This window comes from Typopeltis vanoorti, chromosome 1 (genome assembly GCF_054136105.1).
Source record: "Typopeltis vanoorti isolate ZY-2024b chromosome 1, IOZ_Tvanoo_1.0, whole genome shotgun sequence".
Classification (NCBI taxonomy): domain Eukaryota; kingdom Metazoa; phylum Arthropoda; class Arachnida; order Uropygi; family Thelyphonidae; genus Typopeltis; species Typopeltis vanoorti.
This window is the reverse complement of record NC_143549.1, coordinates 177,575,269-177,602,400: the sequence shown is the minus strand read 5'-3', so window position 1 is coordinate 177,602,400 and position 27,132 is coordinate 177,575,269. Positions and strand designations below refer to the sequence as shown.

The following is a 27,132-nucleotide window of genomic DNA, read 5'->3' as shown; positions in this document are numbered from 1 at the left end:
TAATAAAGATTAAAGTGTGGCCTGTCACTATCATATGGCAACACACCACCTTTCCTATCACACTATCTTTCACTCTTCTCCATAGCTTCCTGATATCTATCCTTATGTCCATTTGTTCACAAAACATCGATTGCTCATTTCTCATCAATTATTCTGCTAATTCTCCCTCCTGCAAAACAGATCTTGTGAGCACTCATTTACCATACCACTAATAACTATAGTATAATATAATCTAATAATGCTTGTACAATTTTTTTTTCTTTCCTATCCACTCTCACTACACATTTATATCTCATTTTTCATTCTGATCAACTAATTTTTCAATCTTGCATGTTGGCACTCATCTCCTCATTCTATGTTATAGCTCAGTATTATCTCCAGTTATTCATAATTATTCGCATCACAGAATTCTTCATATGGCTAGCCACGACCCAACTGATTGCTTTATGATTACTCTATCCAACTAAAGAGATGAACAGCATCCCGCTCACAACACATCCTCTAATGAAATTATCAGATTTAAGTCTGATAATTGAACCCTGCATGCCATTATTTACTTAAAGTAATTCTCTCTCATGATTCTCTTCCTTACAATCTATGTTTCCATAATTAAAATTACCCGTAATGATGCCCCTCCCTTCTTCAGTAGCACAATGCTTATACAAATATTTACACTTAGGTACTGGTTTACATTCAATGTTTCACTTAATGGAGTAATTTACAGCACAAAGAAATGATTAACCAGGTTAAATCTAATTCAATGTTTCTTCTGTCAGAGATGCCTGTCATGGAGACATCTGTGACAGACAAAACATTCAAATAAATTCTCTTTATGCGGTAAATTCCAATAAGTGCATATGAACAATGCTTATACATTTCATCACCAACCTCCAATATTCTCCAATATCAAAAGGCCTCACTGATGTTAAGCTTGTGAGCAACTACATGTCTATGAAAGCCCATGTCACTTCCAATTCGTTGTGGTACTGTCATTGTTTCAAAAGGCATTTCAGTGTTTTAAAAGAGGACAAGTAATTTTTGTGCCATAGGCTTCAGTATTTAACAGCACTGCTCTGTGATTGTGGCTTACAAGGTTGTCATTGTGCTGTTGTTGCTCCTAGGCACTTCCACTTCACAATATCATTTACAGTTCATTGGAACAGGGCAAAAATTTACTGAACTAAACTGTTGAAAAGGAAGCACCTATAATAGCACCACATGGAAACTCACTGAGCTCTTCAGTACAGCCTGTTTTACTTTTGTTTGTCTATGAAGAACATGTGCCATGACTTAGGTATATAGCAATATCCACTACTAAGAAATGAGTGCCTGGATATTTTTAACTCAATTGTATATCACTTCTAAATTCAAGAAAATTATTTTAAAAAATAAAATAAATAGCTAACGCATTTAATTTCCTATAGGATAGGAGCAAGGAGAGGCCATTTTAGCCTTATGGAAACTTGGAGACAGTGGCAGTCAATCCTCACCTTTAACCAATCATTAAGAGAGAGAACAGCATGTAAAAGCTGCTATCTCGTGGTCCTTAACATTATATTATTGTCTGAATTAGCGTGGCTTCTACATTCACTTTAGTTTCCTGGATAAAAACCTGCTTTCCTATGCCATAAATTGACTTACCCAGGAACTGGCCAAAGAAACTGTTTTAAAAAAAGTTCATTTTGGTAACTAGAATTGCACTTCTTTTTGAATTTGAACACAATTTTCAGAGCTACATAGGTCTGTTTCTACAGCTGAGATACAATTTTCTGTTACCAAAATTCCTCCTAGCCATTGCTTTAGTTCAGTGATTTTCAACCTTTTCCATACTACGGCACACCTAGACTAATTATTAAAATTCTGTGGCACACTAAAAAGATATTTTTAATTTTTTTGATGATCTGGCAAAAAAATATGCATAATTTTGATTGATTTACAGACGCAAGAGGGAAGACCAGACACTAATAAATATAAATAAATGTACAAATGACATTATTTCTTTCAATTAATTTGTTTTCATAAATCTCACAGTACATCTCCTTGGAATTTCAGAGATAAATTGCATTCTCAACAATTTAAAACAATGTCAGCAAAGGAAGCCAAAACATTCTAGCCAAACCTGCCTTGTCAGTATTCAGTTCACTCTTTTTACATCTCAGCTGTTATATTTTTAAGATATTACCTATTTTGCTAAAGCAGGTAAAACAGCCAAGAAATAACTGGTTGAAATCATTTTAACATGACTCTGTTCCGAGCTTTGTTGAAATCAGTTATATGTAAAGATGTCTTGTGAAAGATTTTTTTTTATTCCTATTGGAAAGAGATTCTCACTGAGTTGCAACTGGATCAGAATCCGTTAAGCAATGCAACCCTTCCCTCAAGTTAATTCTTTTTACTCGATTCCACTAATTTTTATGGAAAAATACAAGAAACATCCATATATTAAAATTGGGTGAATGATGCAATGAAAAAAACTTCACTTCATTATAGTCATCACATTTCTGAGAAGAGATCTTATGTAAAACATAATCATCTTGCAAACTGGCTTCAACAATGCACTGTGATCTGTACAAGATTCCAGGAGAGGAAGTACACCGATAAGAAAAGTTACACTTCATGTCAGGTTTGCTATTTTCAAAGCATTCTAGTTCTTTGTTAGTTTGAATTGACAAGCCGTTGAATGGATCCATTGCATAAAAGTGAGAAATCTGACAACGCTATTCCACAAAAAGAATAAGCAAGGGCATTCAGACCCAACTGGTGAAGAATGCTGAGCAGCCAGACTCCACTCTTAGCCTGCTACAATGATTTTAATTGCCATTCGTAGACAAGAGTATGGTAAACAACTACTGCCATCTCAATGCCTAACATTATTTGAAATAGTATGAACACTATGGCAATTTTTAGTTACAATATTTAAAAAAAAAAACAAGTTTCCAAGAGAAACCTACTTGAATGTGCTAGAAATTGACTTGGCAGTCGTAAAAATGCTTGCAAAAAGGGATTTCTTCCTTCTTCAGGTAGCCTAGCACTACTTCCACAGACCTAATACTGAAGTTCTAATTCTAAATTAACTTAGAGCTTTAATTATGGTTGGTAAAAACTGAAATTTAATTTTAATATTGCCTTGTTTTTGATAAGAATCAAACTCTTATCAAAGAGATATTTGATTCTTGATTTGGATGTGGTAGTAGGTAACGTGACATGAATCAATTCCATATAAAATTTGTGATGTTATACTCGGTACAAACTTGCAATATGCAAAACAAGTATATTTTAGTTGTAGACCTTGAGATCATTTGAATTGAGCATTTGTTAATTTAAAAAATAAAAACTATGCAAAATTTCTTTTGCTGTTGCATGAATATTTTCACAAGATCACATTAAAAGAACTGTTCACTTTCTCTAGGAAACAAAACTGTTTCATCGCAGAATATAAATGCAGGCTGTACTAAAAACAAAAAATGTTATGTTATATATAATATAATAAAATATGGAATTCATGAGAGACTTGTTCAATTACAATATGGGTTGAGCATGATACATCAACTTGCAAATTTTTAAATTAAAAAAATTATACAGTATATAAGCTAGAGCCTCGTGCACAACTGCACGAGGCTCTAGCTGGGGCGCAAAAAAATTAAGGGGAATTTAAGGGCCCCAGAGCGCAATAGCGCCTCAGGAAAAGTGTAAGTACAGCCCTGTATATTCACAGCACCCTTCATCCACTGCTGGTGGCACTTGCAGTTGACTCTTCCATGATAATGTATTTGCTTTTTTTTTGTTGAAAATAAAAATGAATCTTCAGAGTTTTAGACATCACATAAAAAAAAGTTATTTTAACTTTTGCACTTTTTCCCAAATATCATTCTTAGGGATTTTGGTATATCAATCTCACTCCAGAACTAGTTGGGCAGATTTAAGAATGTCAGATGTACAGGTGAGAAGTAGTCTTGAATGTGTCCTCACATTCAAGACTGCATCCAATTATTGAAGGCAGAGTCTTGGTGATATTGTAATATTTTGGAGTAAAAAATTCCAGTTTTCCTCAAATAAGTCTTATGTTATTCTACAAAATCACACTATAATATTGAAGGATTATTTAAATAATAGTTAAATTAAAAAATTATTACTTTATGAATAACTATACTTTTTTAGTATAGTTAAATTCTGAATTTAACATACAATGCAGAACTTGTCACTATAATTACTAAAACAATTTAACCTAATGCCAGTATCACTAATTAAATTTCTTACAAAACACCTTCCATTTACATTGTTTCCTTTTGTCGCTATGAATAGGGACTAAAGTAAAATATATTCCATGTCAGGCACAAGCAGTAGTTCTGGAAAAGAAGAAAGCACACCAAAAGTTCCAGTTAAATAAATCAACTTGTAAGAAAGCAAAACATTTTTGCTTTCTTACAAGATGCAAAGACTATGCATAGTTTTTTGGTTAAGAATATAGAAAATAAATGGGGAAAGTGGTAAAAAGCTAGAAAAAAATCATGAGAATAACTTGCCCAGAGAAGCTTTTCAAAACACTACAATTATATGGTGTGAATGGAGAATTATACAGTCTATACTTGAAATGTTTGCTTCTTACTGCTGCACTAGAAAAAGTTGTTCAAGTACCAGACGCATACAAGTGAGAAAAAGTGGTATTGCATGTTAATGAAAAGGTATTGCATTACACCTTTTCATTAACATGCAGAATAATTGCCATCTTTCCTGCTACATATTCAGCTATTCATTGTTGAAGTTTGTGCAAAACTATATCCTCTCCTTTTGTTTGGAGCCTGATATATGTGTTTAAAAATGTGTGATGGAGAAGAAGTGCAATAGGATAAAAAGATTAACTGAATAGGCCTGATGCAACTTTTGGAATGGTCAAGGTGTTTAATGGCAAAGCATAACACAAATGGTATATAATTGAAAATTACCACTGGATTTTAATGTGAACCTATCATTAGTCCTAGTACTAATTAGTATCATCAAAAAAAAAAAAAATTCAGATTGTTAGTTAATGCAAGGTACAAGCACTAAGTGAGGAAAAAATTGTCTTTCAAATATTTACACAATATCCATGCTCACAACCCAATGACTGGAGAAACGATCGACCTGGCGAACAACCATTATGCTGTCTTTTGACTACTTTTTATAAATTATGTTCATTAATATACTTTTACAAATTTCCAGGCACAAGCTAAAAATATTTTGTAAGCAGGGAGTGGCTCACAGATTAATTTTTTTTATCTACTTGATGTTGTGGTTGGTTAAGTATCTGATAGTATTATTCCAAGAGGTGTGTGAACACCCCTAGATTTAGGCAGGATCTACATTAGGGTTCACATATTTTCATTTCATCCAAATTCAGATGTACTCCAAGAAATATCAATGCAAGGTAGTAAGTAAGTGACCAGATAATTCAATCAAAGATATAGTATATTGAAAATGGGAGTAGGAAATAGTGGTAGGTAAAACTTTACGTGTGACTAGTGATTAAGAGGGGAAAAGAAAAACAATCGTATGAAATACATTCCACATTTTATTGAGCCATCAAGTATACAGTATCTATCCATCCATAACTAAAAACTGCACACTTGTACAATGGAAGCTCTCTGCAACAGGTAAAAGTGAATATTGCAAAAGTATGGACTGGATTCAAAAACAATGAACATGAGAAGGCAGTTTAATTATATACTCCTCAACTGTAGTCTACTAAACATGAAGAATTAGTGATATGATAAGTATGACATCTGAATCTGACAGGTAAACAGCAGACAATGAAAGATCAAATAAATTTAAAAATTACATCAAATTAATGTTTTAAAATTCATTAACAAATGGTAGGTTAAATGTTGCAGTGAAGTAATATGTGCCTAAAAATTTACAATGTCTAGAAAAGTTTACCATTTTACAATTGCTGGAATAATTCAAACAAAATATACTCAAGTTTGTGTAGCATTAAAAACGACCAATATTAGGAAAATATGCAATAAAAAGCATGTTTTAAAAAAATTGCATGCCATTTGTTCTAAACTGCCCATTCTTCATTCTACTTCTATATTCCATGCTGTATGATTAAAGTGAATGCCACAAGATGAAAAGAACATTAATGCACAACACTGTGATAGTGTACTAAACATGACATTTTAAGACACCATACTATAAGAAACTAACAATGTGCTCAGTTTATCGCCTTTTCCCCTTTGAACGACCCTGAGCTCTACCACGAGCTCTACCCCTCCGAGTTACTGGTGAACTACTAATTTCTTCCTTGCTTGGTTTCTCTTCAGCTTCTTCTTCATCAACTTCTGCTTCATCTCCATGGTCAGAGTGGACAGCTTCAGTTGCAGGTTTATCATCATCTGCATCTTGGGTTTCTTTTATAAGGAAAAATAAAAGCAAATTACAGAATACACAGAGTACAATTACACAATACTGATATGTGCATTTTGATTCGTTTCCAATTAATAAAAAAAAAAAAATTTCAAAATCACAACAAAATTCTGAACACTCAAATGAAATGCCTAAATTAGTAATTAAAACCTTCGAGGCTATAAATTAGATGTCACTGGGACAAATACTGATAATTTGCAGTTTTACTGAAACATTTCTGATACTGCAAATTGTTTTCAACTAAGAAAATTTAGCATCATTGTTGCTGTTAATTAGATATATTTTATTATATAATCTGACCAAGATGGAATTAGGCATTAATTACTGTAGAAGTGGTACCTTCTACAATAATAGAATAGTAGAAGTGGTAACTTCTAAAGAACCACTATGGTTATTTTGGTATGCTTCTTCAGGAGACGAAGTTTTAAGTTAATTGATGTGAAGATCTGTGCTGCAATGCAATAAGTTCCAGACCTGCCATAGGATATGTTGGAAGGCCACTGCATTAATATAAAATATTAATTAAATATAAATTAAAAATAAAAGGCTATTCATCAAATCTGCCTCTGCTCTGAAAACCCTACTAATCATTTTGACTTTAGCTGACAAGGGATATTAAATTAATTTAACCCATAACATATGATACTAGGAACATTGGCTTTGTGTATCTAGTTCAATTAAAATTCAGTCCATAATTAATCGTTTTAAAGAAATTGCTAATAACTATGGTCAAAAATTTTTTACTTTTAACCTCAAATACCATTTCAAAATCCTAGTGTTTTTTTTAATTAAATTATATTCCTTTTGATTTCAAGAATCCTATCAAAGAACACTGGTAGCTCTGCTAAGCATTGCCCAAGATGTGCAAATTCATGAAAATCATAATTGGATTGCAGTTTCACTAACAAAATGCCGATTTGAATGATGCAGTAAATAAGTGGCAAATTTGAATATATCTCCATTTTTTTTTTAATTTTGTATACACTAGTTTCATCAATTAATGTATGTGTGTGTGTATATGTTATGTAGAAAATAATGCAAGTCTGGTTAGTGTATACAAATGCAATATGAAAATGACATAAAAGTGAGCATTTTTTTCACTAATGAATTCAGAAGGTAACCCATTTTAAGACTAGAGGCTGACCCAAAGTCAGGCAGAGCTAGCCAGGTGATGGCATCATTTGTGAAGATCATTTCACTGTCTCAAAAATTTGATTTTATATTTAAAATAGTCAATACTAGGCAAGAAAGGCTCTTCAATCATGCTGCTCTAACATTTTTGTTTGGATTCAAACAGGATAAGGAATAAGTACTACTACTGCCAAAAGAAATGTTTCTGGAAAATTTGGACAAAAGATAGCTACACATATCCCATATTTCTGCTCAGACACAGAAAGCTGATATATAAGAAATAAAATTTAAATCTCATTTTTCTTATATGAGATTATATTTTTTTCACTAATGAAAAAAATCTCATATTTCTGCTCAGACACAGAAAGCTGATATATAAGAAATAAAATTTAATATGTATGAGAATTTATATTTGGTATAATGTTCTCAAGAAATGGTTGGAGAATATAATGCAACTGAAATTTGTGGTATCAAAAATTGCATCAGTATTCTCTAACTCCTTTTATAACTCACAATGATGGCTCTCATACTTGTACCATATAAGTTTTTAAAAATAAACCGAATTAAAACCTTCTCGCTCTGAACAACAAAGAATGATAACATTTCAGTTTGTCATTTTGAATAATTTTTGTAATTTTTTTAAAAATTTGTAAATATTTAAAAATTTAATGTGATTATAAAAAACAATAGTTGGTAACAGAAAAATAACCTTGCACATACCTATCAGTAAACTTAGTATATAATTAGGCTGAGATAGAAGGATTTGAGAAATGCTAACAACTGATAAAAAAAAAGAACAGACAATATAAACATCAAACCTTACTTTCTAAATCTAAATTCTTTTCTGGCTGTTGCTCAAGACTATCACCTGTACCACTAGTTTCCATTGATTCATCTTGATCTTTCTGTGATTCAGCTTCACCATCTTGCATGCTATCAGATGCATCAGTTTTTTCATTATCGCCAGAATTTCCTTCAGTCTTGGCATCTGCCATTTCAACTTCTTAAAAAGAAAAAAAGTATATTGAATCTGCATTACAAAAAGGATGAAAAGAAATTAAATTGGAAAATTGGAGGGGATTGTATATATTGTAATTTCTGCAAAATCCACTTAGAATAGAATCAAAGTACTAACTGATGGTGATTATTTGATTATCTAAGAAGAGTAAGCCTAAATGATACAAACTAAAATGAATTACCAGATTTTTGTTCAGCTTCCTTTTTCTTGGCCTTCTCAGCCTCCTTTTCAGCAGCTTCTTTTGCAGCCTTTTCTGCAGCCTCTTTTTCTGCAGCTTCTTTAGCTGCTTTCTCAGCAGCTTCCTTTTCTTTTTCAATTCTTTCCTGTTCTTCAGCCTGGCGCTGCCTTTCCTCTTCTTGCTCCATGGCAACTTCCATTGCTTTCTATATAAAAGATAAAAATATTAAATTCAAAATCATTAATTATATGAAATTAAAGTAAGCTAATTACCAGAGAAAACCCCACCAAAACACAACATGCTCTTCACATGTTACTGTATATTTTAATATGTAGATGAAAAATTATCTGAAAAGAAAGTAAATGTTCTGCACATTTTTTATACTTTGTGTTTTTAGCATCTAGGAGAAATCTAACACTCAAAGTGTTAGATTTCCTGTCTTTCAGATTCTACTATTGATGCCATCTACTTGATCCCCATTTTTCTCAGAACCCAAAAAGTTCAAAGTTGGGTGTAAAAGACTGGTTTGAATGAATAGTCATCTAGAAAATCCACAGGCAGATAATATGACTTGGGTAACAGTTTATTTCTTAAGTGGTGATTAAAAATCAGACATTCAATGTTAAGTTATAACTGTGAAGGGTGTAGTGGTATATAATACATAGTCAATATGTGCCTATAGTGATCTCATCAGGATTTCATGTTTATAATGGTATTAGCTATAGTAACTGCCAATTATGTAATCAAGAGAAAGCACTCATTTATCCTCTGATCATATTTAAGAAGAGTAGCTTAAATGGTACAACAATCAACTAAAATAACACCAGATTTTTATTAATAAGATCGTACAACTATATGGTATGATGGTAAAAATTAAATGAACTAGTAATGTGATGGTACTAATGTGGATGTATGAGAAAAGTAATATAAATGTACAATGATTATAACATGTTATAAACCCATGGCTTTCCTACCAAAAACATAACTGGCCTAAAGCATTTGCTATGTTTACAATCCAACCTGGTCTTTCTATCTATACATCTTAACAATATTATCAAATATAAGATTAATATAAAAATACTTAAAATTTAAGATTTTATCAAATTTCTGATATGGACTTCCTATGAACTGTCATAGGATACTATGACAGTATGTTTAGTAATCTCCTAAAATTTTCCTCCAAATTAGTTTGAATATTGTCAAAATATTCCTAACTTGCAGGATGTTATCTGAATTAATGACTAAATCAATCTGATATTGGTCTTACCCTGGGTCAGTTTAATAATAAACTCAGCTGATCATAAGACGCATACAGGGTAGGTGCTGTATTGAGATTTTTCTCCTGGGCAAAGCCATCAACCACTAAAGTATGCCAATGACATTGCAAACTAAACTACTACCCACTTTAAGTATAAAATTCTGTGGACAAATCACATTTTATTTCACAGCATTAAAATGAACTGCAATTAATTGGTTTAAGTTCATTATATTCACTGTGGTGATTAATATTTAAATTTCTCTGAGTCTGGCTATAGTGCTGACTCAGTTATCTGATTTCTTAATTTCAATTAAGTAAAATTAACAAGGAGTAATGTAATAATTAGAACAATAGTATTAATGGTGGGAGGTGTAAACTACATACCGTGTATTTTTCTGTATGCACTGCTGATTTACAGTGGATCACACGGGCAACACTAGAGTCTTTGAAAAATTTGCGGCACAGCTTGCAGAAGTAGCCAGATACAGCAACAACAAATACTTGTCCTAAAAATCAAGAGTGCATTAAAAGAGAAAACAAATTGAGTTTGTTACTTAAATAAAATTAACAAGGACCAAGGTAAGAACAAAAAAACACTGGTTTTTAAACACATTACAAAAGCCATTCAAGACATCTAATTAGATGTTGTGAACAGCAACACATACTTGATAAACTATGTCATAAAAAAATACTAAGTAATATATCAAGAGATTTTATGTGAAAATTCTCAAATATATCAAAGAGAAAATATATCTTCACGTTTTATTCAAGGATAAAACCTGAAGAGAAACCTCTCAAAAGATAACAGCACACAGAGGGTTGGAGTTTGTGTTATTTGTTAAATCTCACTTCTAGTACTAGAAAATGATCGGACTCAATTTCCATATCCAATTGAGTAGCAATATCTGAACTAAAACAAAACTACACCACAGCCAGTCCCAAGCACAGTTGATAAACGAATCCCCCTTTCCAATAAAAACTAAATGATTAACTAAGAATTCTGAACAGACCATAACTGATGAAAGGAACAGAATACTCTGCAAGACACCAGATTTCAGCTGGGAAGTAACAACAGCAAAAATGAAGTATCAGAGTGAAAGCTGTTTGAAAGTTCTAAGATGGATAAAGTCAACTGGTGTAAACAAAATAACTTAAAATTTGCAACATGGAGTGTAAGAATATTATATAAAACAAGACAAGTTATCTCAGAAATGGACGCTTATAATTTAGACATCTTGGGAATTAGTAAGCTCGGATGGATAGGTTTTAGACAGATAGTAACTGGAGATAAAGTCCTATACTCTGCACATGAAAAGACACATAAAAGAAGTAAAACTAATTCTAAATAAAAAGGTTAAGTTGCTTTATTGAATGGGAACCAGTAAATGACAATCATTACTACATTTTAATTCAACATGCCAATAATAGATATTTTTTCACCTACTGATGAGAAAAAGGGAAAATTTTATGAACTGCAAAAAGTAATAAAATACTCAAACATGGCATTCTTATAATTATGGGCTACTTTAATGCAAAATAGGAGGTAAAACTCAAGACATTTAATAAAGCAATAAGAAAGGAAGCTTGTAGCAAAATAAATCAAAATGAAAGGTTAATGGAATTTTGCAATATAAATAACCCAATGATTGGAGGCAGGGAAGAACCTTTTTAAACATAAAAATATCCATAAATTTTCTTGGACTTCCCTGATGGAAAAACCAGAAACCAAATTGATCACATAATAATAAATGTAAAATACAGAAGATCAATTCTGGATGTGAAGGTAAGAAGATGTTGGATCAGATCATTTCTCAGTACTAGCCAAACTAAGATTAAAACAAACTAAAGTAAGAATAGAAATAGATAAGATATAGCAAAACTAAACTAAACAAAACAAAACTAACAGAAACAAAAGAACAGTCCATCACATCAATTAAAAACAGATTCACAAAACTGGAAGAAATGGATGAAAGAAAATGATTGTCAAAAGAGTAAATGATTAATGGAAAAAATTTGAAGATGCTTATAATGAATTTAAGAATACTTAAAGTTGACTGGAGAAACCAGACACAGGGCAAATTAATACAGTATATGAGATAGCAAGAAAAAAGTGGAAACTTTAATAAATAATAAAAACATCAAGCTATTAACAAAATAACAGGAAGTTCCTTTATTTTAATGCATAAAAGCATTTTAATGACTTTGAATGGTGACAAAGTTAACACACAAGAACTTCTAAAACAATTAGAATAGGAAGAACGAAAAACTAAACATAAGCATTGAAAAAAATCGGCCCCAAAGTAATGAATGCAATAAAGAAACAAGTCCAGAAAAATGTGGAAATGACAACATATACATTGAATTAGATAAAGGCACTGCTGTAAATGAATTTGGTGTCTCATTCAGGACACTGAGAAAATACTAGATCAGTGGAAGGAAGCAGTGATAGTGAAAATGCTAAATAAAGGAGACCTAACAAAATGTGAAAACTGGAGAGGAATTAGCCTTCTATTTGTGTCAGGAAAGACACTAATATTAATGGAAAGAATGAAAAATTTAATCTAAAGTATACTGAGGAAGAAAAGTAGTTTTCTGAACCAGAGCTGGAATAATACAGCAATCTTCATTTTCAGAAACATACAACAAATTTGGTGTCTTCAACTTGAATTTTATAGATTTTGGCAAAGCATTCAATTGCATTAACAGGAAAAAGTCTCTAGAAATTCCTAACTATCTATGATATACCAAATAAAATAATGGTATCAAACAAATGTATGAAAACAGTAGATCCCAAGCAGAACTATGAGAGATAAGCCTTCCCTATTGTAACTGGAGTTCAACAGGGATTGTCCTGTACTACTTTTCTATACAGTGAGACTGGATTGACTAAAACCATGAATACCAAAGATGACATTGTTTTGATTTCTTCTTTCATTAATTTGCAACATAAAACAAAAATTAAGAGAAAATATATTTTCAGTAGGCTTAAAAATAAAGATAAAACAAAAGTAATAAGGATTAATAATAAAATTAAAGAAACTAAAGACAGATAACACAGAAGTGAAAGATGTGACAGACTTTCAATATCTTAGATCAAGTCAGCCAAAATGGTGGCACATATGAAGATATTAAACAGAGATTAGCCAAAGCATGCAATGGTTTCACATGTTTACAGCCAATATAGAAATCTGCAGCATACAAGATTAAAAGAAAACTGAAAATCTTCGTTAGATTAGATTTGAGCAACAGGAACCAAACCTTGCAGATTCAGTGGCAAGTCCCAAAGAAAACATTGAACACTGATTCAGCCAGAAGTATATGGTGAAGTTGTCTGCAAGGAGAGAAAAATCAGAACTCCATGGTGGATTCAGGAAGCTACAAGAGGCAGTGAAGGAAAAATAAAGCATATCAAAAGTTCCTGACAAATAAGTCAGCTTGTGCTCTTAGAAAATACAGAGACAAATGTAAGAAAGTGCTGTAAAAGGAATTAGAGATGATAAAGGTGACATGAAAACTGGAGAAAAAATATCCTTGATGTATGGAGTAATTACTTAGAAACATTGCTAAATAAAACAAACAGTGACAGCAGTGGTAAAAAACAGTGGCGAGGCATGCAATCAGGAATACATATCCATACTTTGAAGTACAGAGTTTCAACACTTGACCAAAGACTAGAGATTGCAGATATATGAAAGATTAGGGAGCATGAACAAATGGCATCAATGACAATATTGTATTAAAAACAAGGATATTAGCAAAGAACTTGACATTGTTAGTATCAAGGAATGTGTTAGCAGAGCTAATCTCAGTGGTATGGTCACTTAAACAGAATGAGAGCAAAGATTAGCAAAACAAGCATTCTCTGCCTGTTCAGCAGGGGGAAAGATCCAGATATAGGTGGATTGATGTAAAAGTGTCCCTTAAAAGAGAGGAATTGATGGTGAATTTCTGTCCTATTCTATGGAACAGAAACATGGAAAATAAGCAGAAAGTAAGTTTCCAAAACCAAATAGTCTTAGAAACATTGTAAAAATGTATTAGCCAAACTAATATCAAATAGAGAACTATATAAAATAACTAACACAAAAAGTATTCAAGAGGAAATCAAATTATATTGCTTTTATAGAACCATTTCCAATTATCAGTAAAATTATGACTGAAAATAAACTTTTAGAACAAATTAAGTGCTTCAAATAAGACATACAGTTTGTCATATACAAAGGAAATTTAGATCAAGGGTTTTTTAGATATAGGTCTAGCAAGATGTTTGCTAATTTATGGAAGGGAATTATAGGGGGGAAAAAAAACTGAAAATGGAGAAGTGAAATATGAAGAGCAAAAGCTATACTCTACAGACAGATGTTGTGAACTAAATGTACAGTATTAGATATGTTGACTGAGGCATTAAAAGCAGTTCTGGTAGCAGCTGAATACACAAAGGAAATATAAGTAATCAAAACAAGAATATCTTACCTAATGGTTTAGGTTCTTTTGACTTCTCTGTTTTGGATTCCTTCTTGGTTTCATTTTTATCTTCAGTTTTATCCTTGTCTTCTTTATCTTCTGTTGACTTATCTACACTTTTTTCATCATCTTTCTCAGTCTTATCTTCCTCGTTTTTTTCTTTAGGTTCCTGAAAAACAAATGAATCTTAATGGAATATAATAACACTTGGTTTATTCTAATTTTAGTTTAATTAAATAAAACCATACCTCCTCAGTTCCATCTTCTACAACAGCCTTTTCTTCTGCATTTTCTTTTTCGGCCTCTTCCTAAATTTATGATATGAAATAGATTAATAAAAAAACAAAACAAAATGCCACTTGTATAAAATTATAAGTAGCAACAGAATATAACACTAAGTAGCTTAACATCTTGAGCAAAACCTTTGTTTTCCACTCGTCTTTATGAAAGATTTTAAGATTGAATGAATTGGCTTTAATATTGAGAGTGCCTCCTTCAATTAAAGGATATGTCACATACCAAATTATTTATATTTAACAAAACAATAACACTCCTTAGGAAGTCCAAGTCCTGCATTTACTATTGCATTAAATGCATCATCTTACATGCAAGCACTTTGGACATCTGGTAGCAATCTTATTAATTTGTGTGAGCTTTTTTATTCTACCAATAACTCTGTTACGGTGAAAAAAATGGAGGCATCAAGAATAGCTGAATGAACCGAGTGATGGATGGTTTTACTTGAATAACTCATTTCACATGCAGATAGCCCTAAGGGATGTATCAGGAATTTTATAATTACAAAGTATAAGGTGATAGAAATGCCACAAATTTCTTAATCTCTTTATTGTTGTGCTTATGCTTTAATAGTAATTATATGGATGCAATGTGCCCACCAATAAGTGAAATAAATAGTTTGAAAATAATTTCATGTGTCAACAAGATACAAATTCACAGAGAAGACAATAAATAAGAGACAAAAGTTCTACAAGATATGAAATAGAAAGTTATTATTTAGTTTTGAGCAGGAAAAATTAAATAACTTCCTTTGATTGGAATGTACTCAAAATTGACCACTCTCCAAGCAAAAAATCTAGTTCTTACACCTTTCTTAGCCATGCTCTTACTCAATTTCCAGGGATGACCATCATTGGCTCCTTTCTTGCAATGTAAAGAAATAAACTGTCACTCAAAAAAAAAAAAATAAAAAAATAAAAATAATAATAACTTATATGCTTCGACCATATCTCCTCTCTATCAATAAGTTTTTGAAGCCCACAGACAATCTATCCTAATAATAATTAAACCTGCATATGGTGATACCTGCAATAGGGAAAAAAAAATCAGAATTCCATGGAGGGATCGGAAAGTTAAGATTTTCTTAGGAGGCAGTTCAAGCATAATGTAAGGTGAAGCAGTGTATAGCTAGTCATCTTAGATAGACTTTTGGAACACAGAAAATAAGTGATAAGGAATATTGTGGAAGTTGTTCAAAAAATCTTAGAAATGGGAAAAAGTACACTAAAAATAATCAGATGATATAAAGGATAAAGTGATGTGTATCTTTGAAGTAATGTTCTTTTATTTTAAATGAAAAAAGGAATAAAAGAAGGTAGTAGCGAAAAAAAACACCAAAAAATATGTACATCCATATTTCAACATTTCTACTTAAGCTTTATGATGGGTTGAATTTCAGCGAGTAGTGCTGATTTCTTATTAAATCCATCTATAAAAAAAGGGAATTAAATGGAATTGAGAAAATTTCATTACTCAGTGTTCTTAATAAGATTTATGCATGCATAATTGAGAAAAATTGTTGAATAGGCTGAACAGTTTTCGGAATCACATGTTCACCTCTAGACAGTCGAACAAAAAGGAAAATATGAATGCGAGAATTAAAAAAGAAATTCTATACTGAATATTCTAGATAAGATACCAGCAGGCATACTGAGAAGGAACTAAGAAAAATTGTGGAATCTATCGTAAGAAAGTGTTAGGTTCAGGACAAATCCTGGAAATATAACAAAAACGGTGGCTATGGTTGATGATGTATAGTTCTACAAGAAATTATAAAATATGGACAATCACTACAAAGGCATCAATGCAATGAAAAACATTTCCTCAAAAACATTTAAAATGTAATTTAAAAATTGGTACAGTTGTAAAGATATAAATTATCATACCTGCTCTTTTTTCTCCTCCATTTCCTGAAGTCGCTATATTAAAGGGGGAAAAATGTTATTAATAACCCAAATTTAATGTTTAAAAGATAGGCAAGATATCCCTTTGGTAAGAGACAACTGCAGAAGCAAGTTTTGCATTAGAATTGTTTATGAAAAAATTTTATAATTCAATGTTAGAAATAGGTTTTAATTATCTATTCTGAACTGTTCAATTAGCTTTGAATTAATATTCAAAAAAGACATTGTTTTAAAATATCATCAAATGCCTGCCATGTACCCTCAAGGGGTGTACAAGATATGATTGTACTACATGAAAAATCTACATGATTACTAATTTCCTATCTACAATTTTCCTCCAAATCAGTCTGTTACTTGTCAAGACTCCAACATTATCAGATCTTATATTTCTAGTCTAAGGCACTTTGTACCGTATCAATCCACCTATATCTTGGTCTTCCTCTGGGTCATTTTGCTGCCAACCTGGCAGAGAACACTTGTTTTGCTAATCTTTAATTGCCCATTCTATTTAAGTGACCATACTACCTGAGATTAGCTCAGGTAGTATGGTCACCACATTCCAGGATGTTGATAATGTCAAGTTCTTTCCTAATATCCTGGTTTTTAAATATATATATATATATATAAATTTGGAGGAAAATTGTAGATAGGAAGTTAGTAATGATGTAGTTTTTTCATGTAGTACTGTCATATCCTGTACACCCCTTGAGGGTCATGGCAGGAATTTGATGATGATATATATATTTATAAAATATAATATATATCTCAATTTCTTGATATCTATCTCCCAAGGGGTTTTCAGGGATACTATGGCAGCACTACATGCTTAAGTTTGCATTGTTATTAATCTATCAACATTTTTCTCAAAATCAATCATTACTTGAAAACACACCAACACCGTCATATATAACAGTTTGTGCATCTAAGGCACTTCTAATGAATCAATCCACTTAGATCTTGGTCTTCTTTGGATCTATCTGCCATCACACATCTCTTTTGCTAGCCTTTCTTCACCCATTCTATTTAGGTGGTCATACCACCTTACATTAGCTCCGCTAAAATATTCTTGAAAGCTAAGAAGATATAAAAAATGAAGATATTAGAAAAGGATTCGGCATTAGCTTTCAAGCTAATGCTGAGTCCTTTTCTAATATCTTCATTTTTAAAATGATTTTGCCGTTGATCCCAGTGGTAACTCAGATCATTTTTCTCAGAACTCTCATATCTCTGGTCTTCAAGTGCTTTATTTCTAACTGAACTCTCAGATCCATAATTTAAAAATGGCTTGAACACTTGTATACTGCTAGTTTGACTAATTTCTCTTATCCCATTTTTTTATTATTAAAGACAGACCTCCAGGGAGTCAGAGATTGATCGAGGGAGGCGACATACTACACACACCAGCCATCATACTTATTCTTCAATTCACAAAATCCAATGGCAATTCATTCCAACCATGCACCACCCTATGAGAAAAATTTAGCCCCCCCCCACCCCGCCTTCATTCTCACCTTCCAAGAATCCCCCTCTTGTCCTTTCCCTACCCTCCATAAACTGAAATCCTGTATGACCCCTTTCAGAAGGTTGCAAGTCTCAATCATATCACCTCTCTTTCTCTTGTTTGCTAGTGTCTCCAGTCTACAATTTCTCAATCAGTATTCCACGATCCTGATATCATTTTTAACACTCACTCCAATCTAAATCAGAATCACATCGGGAAACCTGAAGAACAGACCTGCACACAATATTGCAAGTGAGGGCTTATTAAGGCCTTGTAAAGAGACAAAATGACATCCTTATCTTTACATGTGAACGTTCATTTCAGCACTACAATTGTCTTTTGAGTTGTATTTACAATCTGCTACATGGCCCCTGAACTTAAAACTTCCTATATACTAACACTCCAAGATCTCTGGTCTCATCAGTTTCTTTAAGCATAATACAACAGTGGATATCTAATCACACGAAGTACATAACTTTATATTTACTGACATCCATTTTCCCATGCCCACAATTCCAGCCTATTCAAATTATTCTGCAAGTACTGCATATCAGTAGCATTCCCGATTACCTTACCTATCTTTGTAAGGTCATCAAATAGCTGTATGTCACGTGTCAAATCCTTCCCAATATCAATGTACAAACTGAATAACAGTGGACCAAAGACTGATCCAAGATAACTAATGGCATACCATTGGTTACCTTGAATCTTGCAGATTCACCCCCACCCCATATACCACTTTTTTTGATGTCACTCAGTCATCAATGCCAATAGTTTATAATCCAATCCCATATTCTCCATTTTATGCAACAGTATTCCATGCTATATTCTGTCAAAAGGTTTAGCAAAACCCAAAAGTATCATGGTGTATCCATTCCCCTCGTCTAACTCAGTGGAAACATTATGGAATGCGAACAAGTTGCTAAAACATGACCTCCCATTGCTGAATTCTTATTCATTTCGTGCAAGAGCTCTAATATCGTCCTCATACACCTACGTTTCTTCATCCAGTGAAGAGGTAGCGGTAAGCTCAATGTTGCAAACCCCAGGTTGGTAGCTTTTAACAAAATGGGCACTCATTAGCTGAACAACCACTTCTACATCTGTAACCTTCACACCATCTGGATTCAGAAGAGTTATCCCTTTCATATTCATGCTTTCTTTTACTTGCAGCATATTAATAGAATTCTTGCCAGTTTCTTTTCATACTCAGACTTTGCCTTCCATACAATTCTTGTGACTATTCTAGTCTGCTGTTTATAACTGAAGTCATACTTATGCACATGGTTTTCCTTCCACATCTTCCTTTTCTTACGAATCACTGTTTAAGTATTGTTTAAATGCTTCCCATGCACTGTAAATATCCTTTTCTTACGAATCGCTGTTTAATAAGATTACATCCATTTGTATCTTATCCTATTTATTTGGCAAACTCTCAGGACACATTCTGATTATGCATCGTTTAAGTATTGTTTAAATGCTTCCCATGCACTGTCAATATTCTTTCCTTTTCTTACGAATCGTTGTGTAATAAGATTACATCCATTGACTCTTACCCTATTTATTTAGCAAACTCTCAGAACATATTCTGATTATGCATCATGCTTCCCATGCATTGTCGATATTCTTTCCATCCAGCAACCGATGCCATTCCACATAACTCAGTTTGTCATACTATCCTGCTTTGTAGTTCAGCATGTAACCTTTTCTGAATGGAACTTCATAAACTTAGTCACTTCCCAATGAGTACTGCATGATCACTGTAACCAACCAGAGGCAGAATAGTTACGTCTTTAACTGAAATGCCCTCTGACACCATAATCAAATTTTTTGCCCTTGAGTTCCTTCTGTCACATGCTGCTTGAGGAAGCTGTCCCACAGCAGCTCAATAAATGCATTTTCATTCTTCTCATGAGATTCTACTGCTACCCAATCAATATTTGGATAATTAAAGTCTCCCATTATGATTACTCTTTTTGCTCTCATCTTTTCTATTTGGTAATGTATTTCTTAACCAGTAGCAACTGATCCACCAAAGTTAGTAATAGTGATACTACAATCAGGTCTCAACTCAAACTGGATTCAAGTCATATCCTCTCCTATCCTTCTGAAAAATACTGTACCCTTGACACTCAATACCAGGTAATATGCTGATTCAGATAGCAAGGTCTCGCTAATACCTACAATCTGAGGTCGTAACATATTGACTAAGGCAACAAACTCTAACCCTTTGTTCTGATACACCTAGCATTCGTGTACAAACATCTACCTGTCTGTTTTTTTTGTATAGTCTTGTCAGCTGTCTGCCTGACACAACTGAACAACTTACAGATCTCTTTTCTTCTCTAATGCCTTATGCAAGAAGACATCTTTGCACGTGTTTGATGGGTCCGAATCAGATGAACGAAGCTGAAATCGTTCTCTCCTCCATGACAAAGCTCATTCCCCTCAGTTGTATAACGTCGCTCTTTACACTCACACCATTCCTCCCTTTATTAGTTTCCCTGACAATCTGTTAGGTCTAATACCAGTTATTAGTTTTTCTAGACTCATGATCCAAACACATTCCGGTGTAGGCTGTCCCTCTTATACAAATCCAATCTTCCCTCACTCACTCCACACATCCTAAAACTCTCATCCATTCCTTCAACACATCCTATGCATTAAATTGTTAGCCATCATAGCCCTTCTTAATTCATTTTCATCATAGCAAGGTAAAATACTGACAATTTTCACTATTCACTCTCTCGCCTCTTCCAACAGCCCTTTCATGTCCCCTATCATATTGAACTTATCGCTAGTTAGAGCATTAGTATTCACTACAATTACAACTGTTTAATTTTCTTTTCTGTTTTTGAATTGCTTCCTTTATATTCTTAATTTTCACTTCAAGAAAACTCGAAACTTAAGTTATAAAAAGTGATCCAACTTTTTTTTCCAGTGGGGTATTTAGTATGTAAGACAGTAGTATAACAAATGAAAAAGGCTGCATTGTAGACATGTACATGACTATAATCCATCACTGTTTGCTTTTGAAAGCAGTCTTAGTATGCTGTTAACACCTTTTATTCCCTTACAGGAAAAAGGTAAGGTCTAAACTTTTGGAGGCTGAGTGAGCAGTTCACAATCTCAGAGATAGCTGAGAATAACCAGCAGCCAGAGATAAATGGTCCAAGTTATAATTAGTGATAAGTGGCACCAATAAAGAGATAACTGACCAGGTATCATCATCATCTTGTGGGTTCTACGATTGATTTTCTTCAGCTGCATGCTTAAATTTCAAAGAAATCAATATTGGGTAACAATGTTATGTAAGACATTGCAACTCACTTCTAGATTGGACTAAAATAGGTTTATGTTGTAGAACACAGATCTAGGATTTCTCCTAAAAGCATTATATTTCAATGTAAGCCAATTCCAATAATGACATTCACTTCAAATTAACCTAGTGATTTTACAATGAATGATGAATGTAGAGTTCTTAAGCAACTTGTATTATTGGTAGCTTTGCAGGTTCTGAAATGAACTGAGGGTCATTCCCTTATAACAGCTGTAATATGAATGAAAAAACTGAATTACTGTGAAACATTACTTACATAACCTATGTACAGCCTCACACAAGTATGCTTTGGCACTTTAATGATGTTGTGATCGCAGAATTCAACAAAAGAACAATTTTTTAATTACAGCTTAATGCTATGATACTAACTACTGCTTTAGTTCAACAATGTGTATAATCAAGTTTTAAATGGTAATTTTTTTTATAAAGTTGAGTGTTTACAACAACAAATGTCATGTCAGAATAAATTCCCAAAATCAATAGATTTTCAAAAAAAGTGTTAATAGAAAATATTTACCCTTTCTTCTTTCATTCGTGATTCAGTTGCACATTCATCATCATCTGATCCGGACTGCAAATTCTTCAAATAATGAAACTCTGCAGATTTCTGAAAAAATATTCAGAATTTTTATAAAAATAAAAAGAAAAAGAAAAACAGGAACTGAAATGAAAAATGATAGTGATGTCATGTTTGAATCACTTCTGGCTAAATTATTACTTTAAGAATGGCCAACAGTTAATGTAAAATAATAGTAATTATGACATTACAAAACTTACATTCTTGTGGTCTTCTGTTTTACAGTGATCCCGATATTCTTCTGGACTACTGAATCCCATTCTGCATGGTCGGCACTTGGGATATTTCTTATCACGTTTTCTCTAGAAAATTCAGTTATAGTGTAAATATTTTTAAATCAAAAACAACAGAAATATAATATATTTCAGATCACAATGGAATATTATGATTTATGCCATTTTCTCTCACGAGAGTAAGAGTAAAAATATATACGCAATCAATATTCATCTAGTATTGCTGTCCAAGCATTTTTAAACAAGTGTATAAAAGGTTTAATCTTTGCACAAATCATATATTCCACTCACTGCTGTGAGTTCAAGGACATCCAATAAAAAATTTCATCAAAAAAAAAAAAAAAAACCTTCAAAAAGTTTATAGACCTGTTTTCTATCACCTTCTTTCCCCTAATTACCAGTATACAAGCCCACTATTTGCATACTATCCTATGCAAATCATTCCGTAAGTCCTGCACATCAGTAACATTGACAATTGTCCTGAGTATTGGACAAGTGAAGATCTGATAAATGAACATTTTTCAGGTCCTCCCAAATATATTTATGGGGATGTGAGCATGTTCTATATATATACACACCTGTGCAGTAGCCACATGGTTATCCAGGTTTATATGTCAGTTTGAATTTTGTCAATTCAAATGCTTTATCAATTTAAAAAGTTAATGAGCTTTTGACAAAGGTATTGTCTGTATTCAGTAAAGACATTCTGCCATATTCATTCATTTGCTTCAAAATAATTTTTATGTTGCAATAGCCTGCACAGCCAAATTCATTTCATAATCTAACACCTTTTTTGCAGAATACTAATAATGTCTCTCATGATTATTCTTGTTTCTTCCTTATGCACCTCTTGCAACCTTAGCAAACCTACCTTATATTTGATCCTGTTAACCGGTAGTCTCAACATTACTAATGAAACAATGTAGCTGTGCAGGCCACCAGTTTGTGTATTAAGAACAGAAAGTAGAATTAAGGATTGAGAACCAGGAATGTCTCTATCCAGAAAATATCTTAAAACATGAATTTTGTATAATAGTACATGGTAAAACAAAAAGGCTTTCTCTTCTTACAATAAAAGAAAATCTTTACTCTAAGTATGCATACCCTATGTTCTTTGGTACGTCTGTGTGATAAGAAGTTACCAGTGAAGGAACATTCACACACGGTACACCAATTACCAGACCTCCTTCCACCACTACCACCACCACTACCACTTCCTCGTCTAGAGCTAATAAAAAAAAAAAGTAAAATAGGTCAAATGCGTTTAAATATTGATCACATGAAATAATACATTCTACATTCTTCAATCAAAACCAATATGTTTTGCAGTAAAAGCACTGATGTTATGGATATAGGGGAAATTGAAATATAAGAGCAATATTTCCAAAATCTTTAAAAGTATTGTATGCACTCAATAACTTGTTTTCAAATAACTATTCAAAAATCATGAAAGGTACAAATATAAGCAATGAGTAACTATGCTATTACAGTCTTACCTCTGAGCACCATTTTTGGATCATACAATCACCTATTTGCATAAATAAGGATATCAATTTGGCATATACAAATACATACATATATAAAATACTGTCAAATAACGATTTGTATAGCTATCAGAAGCTAAAATGAGAAGTATTAATATATTTTACATTTTTATTCTTAAGATAAAATGATCATGTTAAAATATAACAATTAAATTAGAACTTGGGGTTTTTTTTTGGAAAAATTATAACATAATAAACAAAACAAAGTTGAGAGGAAAAAATATTCTATTATTCTTCTGCAAGAGAGAATTTCAAGAAACAAGAAAATTGGCTGTATGAAGTTTTAATAAGCAAATCATCTAACTGCCAATAGATCATGTGCATTGATCATATTTTCTTGTTAGAGTACACATCATGAATGATACTCGTCTGAAAGGAAACTTATCTCAGTGATAACAAATGTTACGAATAGAAAAATAATAAAGATGTTGATGGTTTTTCTAAATGAAATCCCTTCATAGGAAATGAGAATTAGTGAATTACAATTTAAAATTCTTTAAAAAAACACATTCAAATTAATGAACAAATTCCAGCCAAACATGCTATTCAAACAAGAACCATCATATGGAAAGATTGATGGTATATTCTCCAATGTGGTATATGCCGAGAATGTTTTGAAAACAGGTTACATCCACTGATCTTCCATAATAAAAATTACACCCACGATCTAAATGAAGCACCAAACCCATGTGTATTCAGAAAGTCTATGCACCAAATTCTACTCCACAAAGGCTGCTTTTGTAAATATCCTTAGCTGCAATTATGGTTTAATTTTGATTTCATATACACGTTTTTGAAAAAATTTTCTTCCTTGTGAATCTTCATAACTCATAATTTATCTGCTGTGCTCATGTTTATACATGATGCTTAAAAAAGGGGTCTGGGCCTGTTCAATCCACCACCATAAACCATGGCTTCAAATACAATAACAGAAGTAGACTTGTGGGAAAAAAAGTACAAACAGAATATATTCAGATATAACAGAAGTATGCTAAGGCTAGTAAATTTAATTTAGCACTGCAGAGTAGATAATTTATGCAAATATCCAAAACTATTAGTCAAAGCTTCTATATAACTATCTATATACAGAATGAACAAAAAAAAACAAATTGGTATACAGAAATAACATACTGCACAAAAGCCTGGCCAGACCAATTCACAATGCATGAGAAAGAGAAATGGAGTGCTGCTAACATTGTGTACTGTTCTGTCAGTTTAATCAAATTTCTATGGAGAATTAGAAAAATATTCTCACTGTATTGACCAATTTCTTAGACATGAATAACATGCCACTTCAAAAATCTGATTTCCTATCTACTCTTTCAGAGAGAATTTTTTTGAGAAAAGAAAAATACACGATCAAGATTCATTTATATCAGTTCACTGGTATGAAGCAATGAATTGATATAAAGACTGATTTTTGAAATAAAGATTAAGCAATTTGGCAAAATGCTTAACTGGAATTTTTTTTTTGTGGCACATTAGGTTCAACATAAAAGACAAACACACATAAGAACCATCTAAATTAGTTTGTTATAAAATTTTGTTTACTACTCCACGCATACGTGTTTGTAAAGATCCTTAAATCAAAGTTCTTACTCCCAATGACCAACTTTCAAAAAAAGTTAATTCATTAAAATTGGTAAAAATTATCATAATTGCATTCTAGGAAATTATTGCCAAGTATAATCCTAGTCAAAAATTGGCATGGAGCAATAACTGAAAGATTTTTTCGAATTGAAGATTACAAAAAGTATAACCATTTATTACAAATGAGATTATAAAAAGACCATATTGATGTATCGCATACTGGACTTAGCAATAATAGTTCAAAGGCATATATGAACTAATAGCTAACAAGATATTATGTAAATATGATTTCAGATGTCAAGCTTGTATACATGGCAGAATGAACACTAGCAACTATTTCTCGAAGATAACAATAAATATAAAATTGTTGATTATCCTTAAACCTTTTATTTAAACCAGTTATTTATCTGTAAAGAAAAAGAACCATCAGTTTCGATAGCTAACTCACTATAGAACTCAATTATAATATAGTGGAGTCGACCACATCTAATCTAGGAAAGGTACAATGTTGCTATGAATTCAATTGAAAATCAATTCCTACCTAAATCAGTGTTCTAATTTATAACACTGTGAAGCAGTTATGACTATTTCAGAAGAAACTTTACATATCACATATGGTTAAAATCAAATATTTCACTCTTTGCTAATAGATGAATATTCCTCAAGATATTTGATATCAAAAAATTTCCAAAAGTGGAGCAATTAGCACACATTTTTCCTGCATTTCAAATTGCAACACCAATCTGCATGTCTAACAGATTAGTATCATTAATGGAAAGTAATACTCAATATGGAAATTGCAAAGAAGCAAATTGTTAGTTGTTTAGACACCTAACAATTTCACAAATCTCTCTCTCATGCATACCAAAACTTGTTTTGTTTACTTACAAAATCAATGTTTTTGTAACAGCATTACTAATTCATACACAAAGGTACATATATGTATTAGGTTTAATGTACTGACTCCAAGTATTCAAAATTTGCCTTCCTTCAAAGTACAATATCAATTATGTACCACATATAAACATTTTTGTATTACTATAAATAATTACTAGTGAAACAGTAATAAATACTCAATACCAACAAAAATTCATTGCCTCAATTTTGTAAAATAATCTAATCTAATAAATAAGCAAATAGCACTGTGACTAAAGCATGAATAAATAAAAATTTCAAATTATACTTTTGAATGTTGAAAAATGCCATCTGCATTGTTTTTATGAGGTTTCTTAAGTCATGAATAATTCTGCTTAGCAAAAGCACAGGTGCCAAATCAGTAACTATTTTAGATGGAGAATTAGTAGGAAAAAAAAAAAAAAAAACAGCAAAAAATCTGCAATTCAGTAACCTCAGAATTTCTTATAAAATAAGATTTGGCACAAAACACTCAAGGATAACTTATGCAATTAAAAACTAATTCAAGACCAATATTTCAAAAACTTTTCTTTAGCTATGGACAAATTATGCAATATTAAAATTTTTGAATTTTTTAATTTCATATTGGCACATGTAGCATGTATGTGACAACAAATGCTACATATATGCAACCTACATGTATAATGCAGTAACCTATTATATATTGTTGTGTCCTGAATAATCAAAAAAATAAGTAGGACAAAACATTAATTTAATCAGGAACTGACCTTGATTGTAGGTAGAAAATGTGGTGTTTTGACAACGAATGCCACGTATATA

General features: G+C 32.1%; 1 protein-coding gene across 2 annotated transcripts in view; it reads right to left on the bottom strand.

Moving 5' to 3' along the window:
• Window positions 1–5,530: 5,530 nt before the first annotated feature.
• The window catches only part of Pep (Protein on ecdysone puffs), a 92,389-nt gene continuing 70,787 nt past the window's right edge, over window positions 5,531–27,132 (bottom strand). For both annotated transcript variants that reach the window (XM_090400209.1, XM_090400218.1), the window contains exons 7-16: window positions 23,408–23,531; window positions 22,271–22,372; window positions 22,011–22,100; window positions 16,635–16,667; window positions 14,700–14,759; window positions 14,461–14,620; window positions 10,372–10,493; window positions 8,733–8,934; window positions 8,357–8,536; window positions 5,531–6,386 (exon numbers count right to left, since the gene is read on the bottom strand). In XM_090400209.1, the coding sequence (XP_090256335.1) occupies window positions 6,196–6,386; window positions 8,357–8,536; window positions 8,733–8,934; window positions 10,372–10,493; window positions 14,461–14,620; window positions 14,700–14,759; window positions 16,635–16,667; window positions 22,011–22,100; window positions 22,271–22,372; window positions 23,408–23,531 (1,264 nt within the window). In that variant the 3' untranslated portion in view covers window positions 5,531–6,195. The remainder of the gene's footprint in view (window positions 6,387–8,356; window positions 8,537–8,732; window positions 8,935–10,371; window positions 10,494–14,460; window positions 14,621–14,699; window positions 14,760–16,634; window positions 16,668–22,010; window positions 22,101–22,270; window positions 22,373–23,407; window positions 23,532–27,132) is intronic.